The 14,229-nt window shown below is 37.5% G+C and overlaps 3 protein-coding genes across 4 annotated transcripts; 2 read left to right on the top strand and 1 right to left on the bottom strand.

Moving 5' to 3' along the window:
• Positions 1-753: 753 nt before the first annotated feature.
• On the top strand, positions 754-2,289 carry LOC136696947 (olfactory receptor class A-like protein 1). Of its 2 annotated transcripts, none has more exons than XM_066671744.1 (2): positions 754-833; positions 1,318-2,289. In XM_066671744.1, the coding sequence occupies exon 2, from the start codon at positions 1,336-1,338 to the stop codon at positions 2,287-2,289; it is 954 nt and encodes a 317-aa protein (XP_066527841.1). In that variant the 5' UTR covers positions 754-833; positions 1,318-1,335. The 2 variants fall into 2 exon arrangements, with proteins under 2 accessions (XP_066527841.1, XP_066527840.1); XM_066671743.1 differs by having other exon boundaries at positions 772-864.
• An 866-nt stretch (positions 2,290-3,155) lies between these two features.
• On the top strand, positions 3,156-7,226 carry LOC136696948 (transforming protein RhoA-like). The gene is made up of 5 exons (XM_066671745.1): positions 3,156-3,315; positions 4,402-4,562; positions 5,395-5,515; positions 5,712-5,842; positions 6,213-7,226. The coding sequence occupies exons 2-5, from the start codon at positions 4,407-4,409 to the stop codon at positions 6,384-6,386; spliced, it is 582 nt and encodes a 193-aa protein (XP_066527842.1). The 5' UTR covers positions 3,156-3,315; positions 4,402-4,406; the 3' UTR covers positions 6,387-7,226.
• An 11-nt stretch (positions 7,227-7,237) lies between these two features.
• LOC136696946 (transmembrane protein 43) lies at positions 7,238-14,068 on the bottom strand. Its single transcript, XM_066671742.1, has 12 exons — positions 13,837-14,068; positions 13,213-13,359; positions 12,557-12,691; positions 12,320-12,414; positions 11,983-12,032; positions 10,868-10,937; positions 10,713-10,783; positions 9,694-9,815; positions 9,530-9,604; positions 9,275-9,376; positions 9,042-9,159; positions 7,238-8,728 (listed from the first exon to the last, which is right to left on the bottom strand). Exons 1-12 carry the CDS (start codon positions 13,846-13,848, stop codon positions 8,526-8,528), a joined length of 1,200 nt encoding a protein of 399 aa, XP_066527839.1. The 5' UTR covers positions 13,849-14,068; the 3' UTR covers positions 7,238-8,525.
• Positions 14,069-14,229: the final 161 nt, after the last annotated feature.

The raw sequence follows: 14,229 nt of genomic DNA, 5'->3' as shown, positions 1-14,229 counted from the left end.
AATAAACCTCAGGGAAATCAGCTCAGGGCTCTGACCCTCTGGTCTTCAGGGTCTTCTCATTAGCGTCATTGTACACAGGGGAAAAGTGTTAAAAAATACTGAAGATAATTTTGAGGTTAAATTTCATAAGAACAACAATCTCAAAACTTTTTTATCAGGCTGAGATCATCAGAGATTATTAATTCATTCATTCATTCATTATCTGTAACCGCTTATCCAGTTCAGGGTCGCGGTGGGCCCAGAGCCTACCTGGAATCATTGAGCGCAAGGCGGGAATACACCCTGGAGGGGGCTCATTAGAGATTAGAGATTAAATAAAGCAGTTCATTCTTAGACGGTTGATGACACAAATCAACATTTGTAAACTTTACTAAAAAGTGTTACATTTAGATTTTAGCATGGATATAAAATTTACATGATAACATTTCAGAATCATTTTAAATATGCAGATTAAAAATGGTTTGATTTGATTTTATTTATATTTTATAATATTTTAATAATATTAAGGTTAACTGGACAAAAGCATACAAGATATATAAGACTTTATATTAAAGTTTTCTACAAAAAGCATGTTTCATTTACCCTAGAGGCATCCTGTTAAGAGCTACATGATGTTTTTTTTTTTTTTTTTTACGAGCAACAGCTTTGTTGTTTTCCAGTAAATCCATAATTGAAAAGGTGAGCAGGTGTTTTGTGCCCTTGGTTTCCGTGGTTACTTTCAATCTTCAGATGTTTTTTCCACTTTGTGGGGATCTCAGATCATCCCCTAGCACAACAGAAGACCTTATAAACCCAGAAAACTTTTACTTCCCACCTGCAAAGATGCTACACATGTGAGTAGGCTGCTGTAACTGGAAGTTACAGGTATGTTATTGAATTATGTTGCATATAATTTGGTCAAATGTGTATTGCAATTAAATGGTCTATTTCAATGTACCAGTGCTTTATATTACGCTAACAATTTTTGCATATTATTTGCAATAAAGTGAAGTCAAATGTCAGTTTATATTCAGTTTTATGTTACTTAATTGCAATTTCATTCTCTATCTCTGTGTTATCTTAACATATGGAAATGCAAACTATATTTGCATAAAATTTGCGTTATTTAAAAATGCGTCTATGTTCCTTCAAAAACGTGATAATTCCAACAGTATTCTTGTTATAATTTGTTTATTTAAAATATGTTAACAAAATATTGCCAGATTATATATGTAATACTATACATATGTAATGTCCAATTTTTTTACTTCATATCCCATATCTCTTTAGCCTTATTGACATGTTTCGCTCTTGCTTCTATTTGATTTACTTTTGCAGTTCAACACAGATTGACTCATGGATCTCTGCATTACCATCAAAGGAGTGTCCTTCCTCCTGCAGACAGGACTGGGGATTATGGGTAACGTGCTGGTGTTGGCAGCATATGGTCATGTCGCATTAATGGAGCCACAGCTGCTACCTGTGGACAGGATCATGGCACACTTAGCCTTTGCTAATCTGATGCTACTGCTAACTCGTGGTGTACCTCAGACAATGACTGTATTTGGGATGCGCCAACTACTTAACGACTCCGGCTGTAAAGTGGTTATTTATGGTTACAGGGTTAGCCGGGCACTCTCAGTATGTTTGACCTGTATGCTAAGTGTCTTCCAAGCCTTAACGGTTGCCCCAGCAGCTGGACCACAGTTAGCTAAGCTAAAGGCTAGGTTACACCAGCTTGTCATGCCCACATTCATAGGGCTATGGCTTCTTAATATGGCTGTCTGTATTGCAGCTCCATTTTTCTCTATTGCACCTCGTAATGGGACTGTCCCAGCATTCACCCTCAACCTAGGCTTCTGTCATGTTAACTTTCAAGACAATTTGTCATATGTAATCAATGGAGCAGCCGTTTCTGGACGAGATTTTGCATTTGTAGGCCTCATGCTTGGTTCCAGCGGCTACATCCTGGTACTTTTACACAAACACAGCCAACAAGTAAGGGCCATTCGTCGCTCCCAAGGGACTTCGATGGAAATGCGAGTGGCTAAGACTGTGGTCATGTTGGTGGTGCTCTATGCTGTCTTCTTCGGCATAGACAATGTAATCTGGATCTACATGCTGACTGTGGCCCAGGTTCCTGCCATAGTTGCAGACATGAGAGTGTTCTTCTCATCCTGCTATGCCACTCTCAGTCCCTTCTTTATGATCAGCTCCAACAAGAAGCTAAAGGAGAGGATGGTGTGTGCTGCCAGGGAATACAAGCAAGAACCTGCCAAGGAATCTGTTGATAAAACAAATTTTAAATAAATAAAAAGAAATATCTATGATCTGACATATGATTTTTCAAATGTCTGAGAGAGTAATTCATATTGGTTTGATGTCAAAACGTAAATGGAGAAAATAAAATACATAAAATAAATACATTTTTCCCAGGACAATTCCTCCAGCATCAGAGGGCATATTCATATGCGTTTTAATAACAACCTGTGAGATTTTAAAGACATATGGGTTAGAACGTGTGGATTTTCTTTTTTAAATATAAATATTGGTCTTTGAGTGATGGCATATGTGCCATACCTGGTTTAGAAAATGTGGAACTTGTAGACCCTAAATTAAATCCTTGATTCTATAATTGATTATTTTTGTACTTCAGTTAAAGGAGCAAACTCTATTAATTACTCAGTACTTAAGTAGTTTCTTTAACTGCTACTTTTGTATGTCTACTCAAGATGTTTTTTGAAACATTTCTTTTTAAGTTTCATAAAAAGTAACAATGCAATACTTTTAATCAAGTAAGAATTTATGCCACTGCATCTGCTAGTAAGCCACTTCTCCTATTATCAGTTGGCATTTTAAAACCTGAAGCAAATCTAGGAATACCTATGAATAAGTTATCCTTATACTAGTTCCTTTTTAACATGTCACAATAAATTAAATAAGAAATCGTATTGTTGTAATGACTCTTATTTTCAAACGTATAAGTGGCGGACATTTTGTACTCAATTTGTAGGCTGAGACTCAAATGGCTCCTTGCCCACTATGTAGTGTGCTTAGTTGGTCATATAACTATTTGTAGACGCAAATAGTGCATTGTATGTCTAATAGAAGGCCATTTTATGATTTACCAGTTGACATATTATTTATTTAGTACGCTATTTTTTATATTAAGTTTGTTCATTTTTGACCTACGTTGTGCACTACTTAGGAAATAGGGAGCAATTGTGAACAAGGCCCTAGTTTGCTTCACTCCGTTACAGCAGAAGCCGATAATACGGAGTTTAGGCTTTAGGGTGGGAGCCCGGAAAAAAACCTCGACAAGCGTCAAACACAAAGGTAAAAACAACATTTTCTTTCACTTGTTCCTGACTTTACTGTCTGATTTCTAATTCTCACCGTACACTGTTTCACTGGAGCTTTAATAATGAGAGTTTTGTTCGTCGCAAATATGTTATTTTTGGTGTTGAAATCAGACTTCCGCTTATGAAGCCGATAAGAAAGTAGATAATGGTAAAATTTCGAAGCACTTTAATGTCTTAGACAGTGTTATAAAGTTAGGTATTTGTATGGGATACCGTTAATTATATGTTTTCCATAAATATATGGCTTCTAAATTATACGTGAGGTAAGTTTATTTTCATACTCGGCAGATTTATATTCGAGTTTTCAGTTCCACCTTAAATAGTGCTACAGTTACATTCTGGCGCCTGAGGCGCTAGTAAGTTACTACAACACCATTTAAGGTGGAACGGAATAATTGATCAAGAAGTCTTCAGATTTGCTTTTCTAATTATAAGTTTAGTGAACTTGTAATTATGTAAAAGGTATGTAATAATAATCACTGTCCTGCGCTTTATCGTATGTATTCAACGTTGAAAATGTTGTTTGGAGGTAGATTAAGCTAACTGAGGTGTTTTGTACACCCAGCTGTTAAGGCCAACAGTAAATTTGTAGCTAACAGTTTAATTACAATTAACTAAATAAATACTTGTATTATGGTATAATTATAACCCCAAAATGAGTGAGTATCTCAGATATTCTGTTGATCAGAGCGGCGAAATATGTTGGTAGCTAACATAAACGGTGTGTCCATCAAAAACATCCTATCTTGTGCTGATGTTTGTGGCCGTTTTAGACACAACCTTTAGAACCTTATATTTTTCACCTTTTTGTTTGTTTATTTAGCTTCCATTTATGACATTATTACAATTGTTATTCTTAATAAACAAAATAGTGATATTTTCAATAAAATATCACCTATAACTGTGACAGAATTGCAAAATACTACATTTTTAAAAAATATTTTGAGTCTTAAAACTAGTCACCAGAGTTTTATTTTTGCACCATTTGGTGAGGAACAGAAAGTTTAATAAGAAGTCAGCTTTCTGCAACAGTTATGGATATTTGCTTTAACCATTGCAGATAACATGGCAGCGATCCGTAAGAAACTAGTGATTGTTGGAGATGGAGCCTGTGGTAAAACCTGTCTCCTCATAGTCTTCAGTAAGGACCAGTTCCCTGAGGTTTATGTTCCCACTGTGTTCGAAAACTACGTGGCTGATATTGAGGTGGATGGAAAACAGGTAAAGTGGGACTAATTTGACTCTCTTCAGGTTAAATGCTGACATCTTGTTCTCAAAAAAGAGGAAGATGCAACTGCTGAACTGACACTTCAGAGTGGTGCTAGAAGTTCATTGTTAAAGTTGTGAGGCTCTGTGTCTCAATTTTAAGTAATAATTAATGAATAAATAGATTATTGTAGATTAATAAATAGATTATTATAGAATTTTGTGTAATATAAGCCACATCAGTTTATTTAGTTATTTTAATTAAAGGTATCATTTGAACACTTAATTCTTTGTACAATGATATCAATGTTTATCATTAACAATATGAAATATCTGTTTCAGTTATCAATATGAAATTAACTCTATGATTTATAAATTTGGGAACACTTAATGAATTCATGGTATTAATCAGGATGTCTGATCTCTGTTGAAAAAGCTTTATAATACATATCAGAATATTACCGAAGGAAGAAAAAGAAAGACCTTTATTGATTCCCATAAGGAAATTGCTTATCTGCATTTTAACCATCCATGGCAGTGAACACACACACAATTAGAACAGGGGGCTGCCAACCACCTCAGTGCCGGGGAGCAGTTTGGGGGTTAGGTGCTTTGTTCAAGGGCACTTCCGCCATGAATTAATTTTCTCTTGCTGGTCGCAGGATACAGTTCCACTGCTCCACAGCCCAGTGCTGCAGGGTTTATACCTCTTTACTCCACACCTGGGATTGAGCAAAGTGACCTTGAGCAAAGTGACCTTAAGCTCATGTGTAGCTGCTCCAAAGCATTGCTTCATTTCATGTTTTTATGTGCAGATTATGCAAAGGGTGCTTCTGTTTTTCGGCAGGTGGAGCTTGCTCTGTGGGACACGGCTGGTCAGGAGGACTATGATCGTCTGCGTCCGCTTTCTTACCCCGACACTGACGTCATCCTCATGTGCTTCTCCATTGACAGTCCGGACAGCCTCGGTCAGTGTGGTCTGTGTAGACAGAAATAGCTATATTAATCAACTACAATAGAGAGATTTTGCACCTCAGCATTCAGTTTGTATAGAACAGTTTCTATTGGAACCAGAAGGGGCGACAAAGACAAAGTCAGCTACTGCCAAACTTAAGACATTACATTGGAAATAAATTACAAATTAATCTGTGTTTGTCTGTGCAGAGAATATTCCAGAGAAGTGGACCCCTGAGGTGAAACATTTCTGCCCCAACGTCCCAATCATCCTGGTGGGCAACAAGAAGGACCTTCGCAATGATGACCACACTCGCCGCGAGTTGGCCAAGATGAAGCAGGTATGACTAACTCAGGGCAGTCTTTATCTTTTAACAATTAAACCTGATCTGAGAGTGCTGAAACTACAGTTAAACCAAGCAGATACAAGCTCAAAGATTAGGGTCAACTTTGACTTCTTACATCCAAATTGGTATAGAAGATTGATTTCTTTACAATTTAAAAAGAAATTTCTGTGGGGAGGATGTTTGTTTGGATTTTTTTTTAATAATGTGGTTTAATATTTTTTTTAGTACCAATTGTTGATATCCACCAATAAAATAATGCAATTTATTGTCGTTTATGTCTTGTGTGTTTCAAAGCATGATTCTGACATTTTTAATTATATATTCCCATAAACATCTTTAACATAAACATTTTTCCTTCATACAGGAGCCTGTGAAACCAGAGGAGGGCAGAGACATGGCAAACCGCATCTATGCCTTTGGATACATGGAGTGTTCGGCCAAGACGAAGGACGGTGTGAGGGAGGTGTTTGAAATGGCCACCAGGGCAGCACTGCAGGCCAGAAAGGGCAAGAAGGGCACAAAATGTCTGCTACTGTAAACAAACACAGAACTGTGCTCTGGCTCAGAAGTCCTTGGCCTGAAATGACTGTGCTCAAAAAACAAAACCGCTTTTTGTTTTAACGTCTGTTAAAAATGAAACCAGTGCATCTAGTTATGGAAGTTGTTTTTTGTCAGTATTTAAAAACCAAGGCAGAATGAGGAGCGATGTGGTTTATTGTACCTTTTTGTTTGGTCACTGTCTGGACAAAACCTTGTATCTCCAGAACTGCTTTTACAGGAGAAAAGATATTTCTGAAGTAACTAGATATTTTCCCAAAACAATTTTAGGCTCTTTATATCAGTTTGTTTAGCCAGAAAGTTTAACATGACCCAAAGAGAATTTGGAGTTTAAATTACACACAAAAAAGACTTAGAATGGAGATACAAGGTATTGGCCCCGTCAGCGCCGTTATACGTAACGATTAAATTTGCCATATAAAACTCATGCCGAGCCAATGGTAAAAGAGGTAAAATGCCAGTGGATGTGCGAGTAGTGTGCGCTTGGCTGAGTTTTCTGTCCCTCACTGTGACCAATTGCCCATGCAGTTATTTTGGATTACAAATATGCAATGAAGACGAAAAAAAACGATGATCAGGACCAACGTGCAATACAGAAAACATGCCCATGTCTGTGTGTTTTCTGGAGTGCATTCACTTGGACAAGACTTGAAACTCTTATTTTTTTTCCTTTTTTTCTTTCTTTCAAAACAAACAAACATAATTTGGTAACTTTGTGTATTAAAAAACTTTTTAAGAAGTTTCTGGCTGTTCTGGAATCACTCAAACTTATCTGGAACAACTTTCTTAAATATTGAACAGGAAAAAATTTGATACGGCAAGAAAAGAGTTTACAAATATTTATTTCAAGGAATTGAACAGTAGCTAATAGAAGTGGATAGTTTTATATTTAAAATGACTTCAAAACCAAACGGTAACAGCTAAGAGGGGAAAAAAGCATTTTCATTTGTGTACAAAACAAAACTAATGGCATTTGAAGTAATTGGCATTTGTCACAAAATCAATTTAAACATTTCTTCAAAATATGATTTTCTTTGGAAACAGCAATCTTGATTTATGACACATTTACAGACGTGTTCCTTCATATTGCTTCTTAGAGGTGCACTATATAGGGCTGTTGAGCATGACCACTTGCAACAGTTCTGACAAAGTTATACTTTTAAAAAATATATATAAAATGAAAAACCAAAAATAAACACCACACTAAAAAAGTCAAAACATTACATCACACACAGAACTCTACATCTGTATTTGGTTGAAAACGGAAACAGATTGATTCATAAAAAGAACATATCAGCTCACACAAATATGCAATTATTACCCAGCAAACACACATGATTTTATCAAGTTATGAGGCACTTTTAAATTGTCTCACTCCAATAGAGGGCTTTAAAAGTTTTACTTTAGAGCTTAAAACTTCTTTTGCCCATAGAAAATACAATGTGCATAAACAAAAATACAAACGCAAAAATCAGACTGAGAACATGACATTTAAAGCTGTTTAAAAAAAGAAACCCTAATCCTAGTGTTAGAATAAATATAAATAACAATGTGTGCGCTACATTAACTTCGAAAGCTTGTGTTTTTTTATGGTCATTCCTTCATTAAATCATCAGGTTCTCTCCCCCTCCCCTTTTTTACATTTAATTTCCAATTTCCAAATATTTTGATCTGTGGATATGGAGCTCTATGTCCTACTGTATTTCTGTTCATGTTTATACTAATGTTGAATATTTTTAAAGACATTGTCTGTGACATTTATGCAATGTTATTTACAGCTGTAGCCAATGACACCAAACCACTGAGACAGTTAACTCTCTTGACTTTGACGTACATTAACATAAGATTATTATTCACTTGAGACCATTTTCCATCTGTCCATTGCTAACACTGTTAAAATGATATGTTGATTAATCCATACTTTATATATACTTTATTACATGGGGGCCATTTCACAAAACAATTTGTGGGTTAGCCAGATAAACTGAAACTAAAAGTCAAGTCTGTTCATTCAAGTATAGCTTAAGGCTTTGTTTATGCTACTAAAGCAAAACTCTTGCCTTTAAGCTTCATTTATCGTGCTAACCTTTTATGGAATGCACCCCTGGGTCTTTAGTGGTCACTGGTGTTTTTTGTGCCCTGCTCGAGAGCGTGCGATGAAGATCGGGACCAGGCTGAGTGCAACGATCAGGCCAGCCAGCAGGGGGCGGTAAAACAGCCATCCAGCCGCGATGGTGAGGAGAGAGAAACAACAGGACACACACACGGCAAACACCTTTAGACCCACCGACACCAGCTCGCGCAGAACAGGAACCCAGTCCACTGCAGAGCACAAACAACAAATAAGAAGCACTTTCCTTTTCTCACCTCATAAAGTGAACAAAGTGAAGCCTGGAGTCTGATGTGAGTTTAGAATTAAGAGACTTTGAGGTGCAAGAAATGAGAGTTTGAATCATGATTTAAGATTGAGGGCAGAGTCAGGTAAGAAGAGCCAAGTCTGGAGTCTCTGAGTGTCAAACTATAGAATGGTTCCAATATAATGCTAGAAAATACAAAAACTTGAAACTGCATTACATTATTTACACAAAAGTCAGAAATAATCATGTACATTTGTGTGTGTGTGTGTGATTTTTACCGAGTGTATAGATGATGCGTGTGGTCAGGCTGATCCCAAGGAACATAAGGAACCACCCGCCAGCCCTTAGAGCCCATGTCTTCATGTCATTCACCTGGTGCTCTTTAGCAAACACCTCCTACACACAAGCACACAGGTATACACACATTCATCAAGGGAAGAGAAGAACAGTGTGTTCCACACTCCAGCTCCTGTGCTGAAAGATGCTGGACATTTTTCACCCGAACACGTACCTCAGCACTGAGCTCCTCCAGGTAAAGGATCTCCAGAGTGTCTCCTGACCGAGTTTTAAAAGGCACCAGCTTCTTTTCCTTCTGCATGGCAACCACACTCACCTACAACAATAACAAGGACAATGAAGGCAGAATGCCATTAAACTCACAGCAGTGTCCAAGTATCTAATGTAAAGCCTGCTCAGATGAGAAGAGTCTGTTACGACACAGATGATAGTAGGAGTGTCAGTGATTATGAGTGTGTGTGTTACTCACTGTTTGCGCTGGTCCAGGGAAAGACCCCTCACCGCTGAGCCCAGCATAAGAGAAACTCACACGCACATCTCCAACCTACACACACACACACACACAGTTTTAATCTACACTATCATTTATAGCAGCAGGTTTTTCAGGGTGTGTGCGTGCATGTGTGGGTGTACCTCTGGTCTCCGGGGGTTACTGCTGTGGTAAAAGTAATCTTCATATACAGTGAGGAAAGGATCAGTAAAAGGAAGCCCACCCAGATGCAGCTTTTGGAAATTATTAATCTGGTCAATCAGTCCTAAACACACACACTTACAATTCATATTCTGGAAAAACACCATAAAAAAAATCATAGAATAACTGCATTAGTGTAGTATTGTATGTATATATATATATATATATATATATATATATATATTAACAGTTTAACACTGATACTATTGTACGATGGCGTTTTAGGGCCACGGCACTTCAGGGAAAAAAAAAAAAAAAAAGATTCCAAGAATAAAGTCAGAATTCTGAGAATAAAAAGGTAAAAAAGGTCCCTATAATTCAGAGAATGTAGTCAGAATATTTAGAGAAACACTGTTTTGCATTATTATTTACTATAAAATGTAGACAGACAGACTCTTAGTGTGTGCCCTGAGTGAATGAAAGAAGCAGTCAGTGAAATGAGCAGAATTATTTATTAAAAGCTTTCACACGACATGACGACTAATCCCTGTCAGTGCAGCCCCTGACTGCAGCATACAGCTTTAGCTTATTGTACAGTTCATGAGCCGTAATGCGATAGAAACTCGTGGGCACACCGGAGTTCCACTCGCTCTGGATCGATCATTTTCATGCTCATTAATCGTATCCTGTGAAACTACATACCCTCTTCTGAATAAAAGGTTCTTGCACAGATTCAGGGTTTAAATACTAATCACAATGTGGTCCTGATGTGGAAGAGAACTGAGTGTTTATTCCTGAAATCTATACCATAGCATGACTTAAGCAACATTGCATTCCACAATTACACTGTGTCTGCGCCATTATACATGCAACAATTTATTCAGAGATTATTATTATTATTATTATTATTAATTTGTTTCAATGCCATGGCCCTAAAACAATATATTCCTATACAATATATAATATTATATGGGAATATATTACTACAAAACATGTTTTTAGATAATACATGAACAAATACCTTTAGAGAGGAAGAAGTGTCCAACTCCAACCTCAGGAGCCACGACTGTTACACTCTCCACAGCCATCGCACTAAAACACACATACGCACAAAAACTCAAACACCTGTGTGTGAAAGGCAGGATAACGTATAATAAAAATGATTGAACACTGTACGTGGGATTGATGTGTCCAATCTCTTGATCGAAGTGTCTGCTGCTGATGAGTTCTGATTTCCACTCAGTGTCTAGAAACACACACATTATCACAATATGTTTTAACCAGCATCCAAACCAGACATTAGTTACTTTACCACAAGCCTTCTCTATAGCTATAATCCTCTCGTTTGTACATGTACATGGTTCAAGCTCATTCCTAAAGTACAAATATGAGGTGTACGCAGGGGGGCAGAAAATTTTGTTTTCCTAATGTGCTGAAAAATCTGTATCTCTAAAAGTTTGGCTGGTAAATCATTTTACACACATATTATCCATCTATACCAGGGGTCGGCAACCCGCGGCTCTTTGATCACTCTGATGTGGCTCAGCTTTTGAAAATAATTACTGAGTATTTAATTAAAATGTATTTTATTTTGGTTCGTTCATTTTCAAAATGTAATTCTATGAAGATTATGGCGATCTTGTAACATCTAAAATATTTTAATATTTAAAATATTTTGTTGCTCTTAATACACGTCACAACTTCCAACGTGCGACACCCGCCAGTGTGCGGTTTCTTGAACTTTTTGACAGCTGACTGCACGGCGCCAGTAAAAGGATGATGACACGCAGAGAGAGGACAGCATTTTTTGCTGCTAGTGGATAATTTAAGTTCGCCATTTTTTCCCCCCATTACTACAAGGACTCAAATAAACCGAGTATTTTACTTAACTGTCAACCCAACGTCTTTTTTTCGGAGTTAAACATGTTTTGTTGCATGCAGAAATATTATTTCATTTTCTCTGCAGTCATTACGTTCATTAATTGTAAAACAGTATAGTTTGTTTATACATAGCACAAAGGCAAAAAAAAAAAACCCTGTTATGCGCAGTGTTATTTCATGTAAAATTTCAAAAGGATTTTGTGGCTCCTAGTGTTTTCTTTACTGTGTGAAACGGGTCCAAATGGCTCTTTGAGTGGTAAAGGTTGCCGACCCCTGATCTATACCATAAAATTAATCAAAGTAAGCGGGGTTAACCACTTAAACAAGCTTTTGTTAAAACAGTTGGTTTAAATATTGATATCAAAAACATAGCGGTATCATGCTATGTTCACTGCTAAAGAGAGTCTTACTGTATGTGTACGTTGTCTCAGTTTTGGTTTCGCCACCTTCTTTATAATCCCTGTCCATGGAGAGCAAACATCAAGTTCAATTAAAGGCAGGTGATACTGCAAGAACATAATGTCACGATACTTAAAGAAACTATTATGATAATTTTTTTCCTGAGCTCTGTGAACAAGTCATCAAGTACAGAAGCTTGAGTGCCATTAAAAAAATATTTAAAAAGCTAATAGCACCCCCTTGTGGAGAGGTTTCAGTCTGGGAAATGTGAGTGAGTGAGTGAAGTCTACAAGTGAAGAGTGAAGGTACAAGGATGTGACTTTGTTTCATAATTTGAACTTTGACCACCTTGAGTCCTGATACTCCACCCACTGATACATCTCCACATTCCTTTTCAACTTCACTGCCTGAACAGCCACTTTATAGTTAGGATCATAGAGGGGCTGAGAGAGAGAGAGAGAGAGAGAGAGAGAGAGAGAGAGAAATAAAGAAAGAAAGAAAGAAAGAAAGAAAAAAAAAAACAGTATTAATCACTTTTGTGTTTCCCACCTTAAAAAACAGATATTGTATGTTTTGTTGTTTTACCTGAGCGGTCCGCAGAGGGGCCGACAGGTGAACCAAGCGGTTGTTGTTTTGGGGGTCTATGTACATGTCGGGATGCAGAGAGAGGACCTGAGACAGACCTTCATCCAGAGAGGCAGCCGTCTGAATCGCCCGGCCCTGGGAAGGGTAAATGAACAGTCATTCATTTATTTATTCATTCATTCATTCATTCCCTGTAACTGCTTCATCCAAATCAGAGACAAGGTGGGTGCAGAGCCTACCCAGCATCACTGGGAGTAAGTCGGGATCACACCCTGGACACATCACCACACTCACACATTCATCCAATCACTCATACCTATTGACAATTTCACACACTCACCCAGTCACACAACATTTTCTCCACTGATTCTTCATTTCAGGCCATCAAACAGCCATTATACTGACATCTAGTGGTCTCGTAGATGTCTCAGAGACTTTGTATCATACTTAAACGATTTTAAACATGGCCGTCCACATTATAGGGACACTTTCTATGGAGCATAAACTGTTTCATTCAGAGATCACAATGGAAACTGTTTTTAAACTGATTCCATTCAGTCCAAGATAACTTTACTAATTCTGAAAAGCGATACATAATAAAAAATAATACTCTGTTCAAACAAGGATGGATATAAAAGAGAATGTATCCCTCTGACCTCATTAGTGAAGAGAACATAGAAGGAGAGGAAGAAGAGCCCGACTCCCACCATCATACCCCCCATCGTCTCCCCCAAACGCTCCAGAAAACCAGGACTGGTCCGGGAGTGTGTGCGGCTGTGCTGATCCCCAGCCGTCCCTGAAAACTAACACACACACAAAACACAGTGGTTAAATATATACTCTACAAATCAGCAATAAAACAACCTTTTACAGCATTATCTCAACACTACAGGTTATTTGCTGTAGTACCAGTCTCTGCTATTCCCATAATGTTTACACTACATGTGGTGAAACTTTGCTGTGTATATTTGATGGCATTTAGCCACAGGAGTCATCAGTGAGGTAAGGTACTTGTACTGGACGATCGGTTCTGGCACTCCAGCTTATCTTAAGAGTATGTAGTTCCATCATTCCAGAGAGCGACATCGTAAATTGACAAACAGAGCAACCACTATATTCTTCAGAAGCGCTGATTGCACCTTTAATGTACAATGAACGGAGGAAGGCTCGAGATGTAGAGGATTACAGCAGCTGTATGATGCATTAGTTTATTGCAGTCGTTTCAGACTCTGCAGTTTGTACCGAGCACGACTTTAACAAGTGAAACTGTCAAAACTTACAGGCACAGACATGGTGAATTTTGGAAAACGCCCCAGAGACTTTTCACGGAAGAGACAGCTTCAAACTCCAAATAAACCAAATAAACTCATTTATGCACAGTATAATGCAGAAATGAGAACCGTGCTGAGATAAATACTAACCCTTTTCTAACAATAAATATATCTACAGTTTAAATAAGGGTAATTATTGTTTCAGTGAAAGAAGTCCAAACAAATCGAGTTGATTCGCGACGCGTTGAATTAACGAAAGACGCTCGGCTTGCGCTAAGCATTCTGGGAAATGTAGTTGCAGAGCAAGAGAAAAGATAGGATTAATACAGTTTGATAAAGTAAACGACTAATTAAATCATAGTTAGCATATAATAAACTACTTTCCAAGCACCACGTCTTCAA

Source organism: Hoplias malabaricus, chromosome 5, assembly GCF_029633855.1.
Source record: "Hoplias malabaricus isolate fHopMal1 chromosome 5, fHopMal1.hap1, whole genome shotgun sequence".
In the NCBI taxonomy this organism is placed as follows: Eukaryota; Metazoa; Chordata; class Actinopteri; order Characiformes; family Erythrinidae; genus Hoplias; species Hoplias malabaricus.
This window is presented reverse-complemented; position numbering and strand designations above follow the sequence as displayed.

Coding starts and splice junctions, on each gene's coding strand:
- LOC136696948 (XM_066671745.1), top strand. CDS start 4,407: ATGGCAGCGATCCGTAAGAAACTAGTGATTGTTGGAGATGGAGCCTGT. Junction 4,563..5,394: donor TTGAGGTGGATGGAAAACAG/GTAAAGTGGGAC, acceptor GTTTTTCGGCAG/GTGGAGCTTGCTCTGTGGGA. Junction 5,843..6,212: donor AGTTGGCCAAGATGAAGCAG/GTATGACTAACT, acceptor TCCTTCATACAG/GAGCCTGTGAAACCAGAGGA.
- LOC136696947 (XM_066671744.1), top strand. CDS start 1,336: ATGGATCTCTGCATTACCATCAAAGGAGTGTCCTTCCTCCTGCAGACA.
- LOC136696946 (XM_066671742.1), bottom strand. Junction 12,415..12,556: donor CCCCTCTGCGGACCGCTCAG/GTAAAACAACAA, acceptor TCTCTCTCTCAG/CCCCTCTATGATCCTAACTA. Junction 9,605..9,693: donor GTAACCCCCGGAGACCAGAG/GTACACCCACAC, acceptor GTGTGTGTGTAG/GTTGGAGATGTGCGTGTGAG.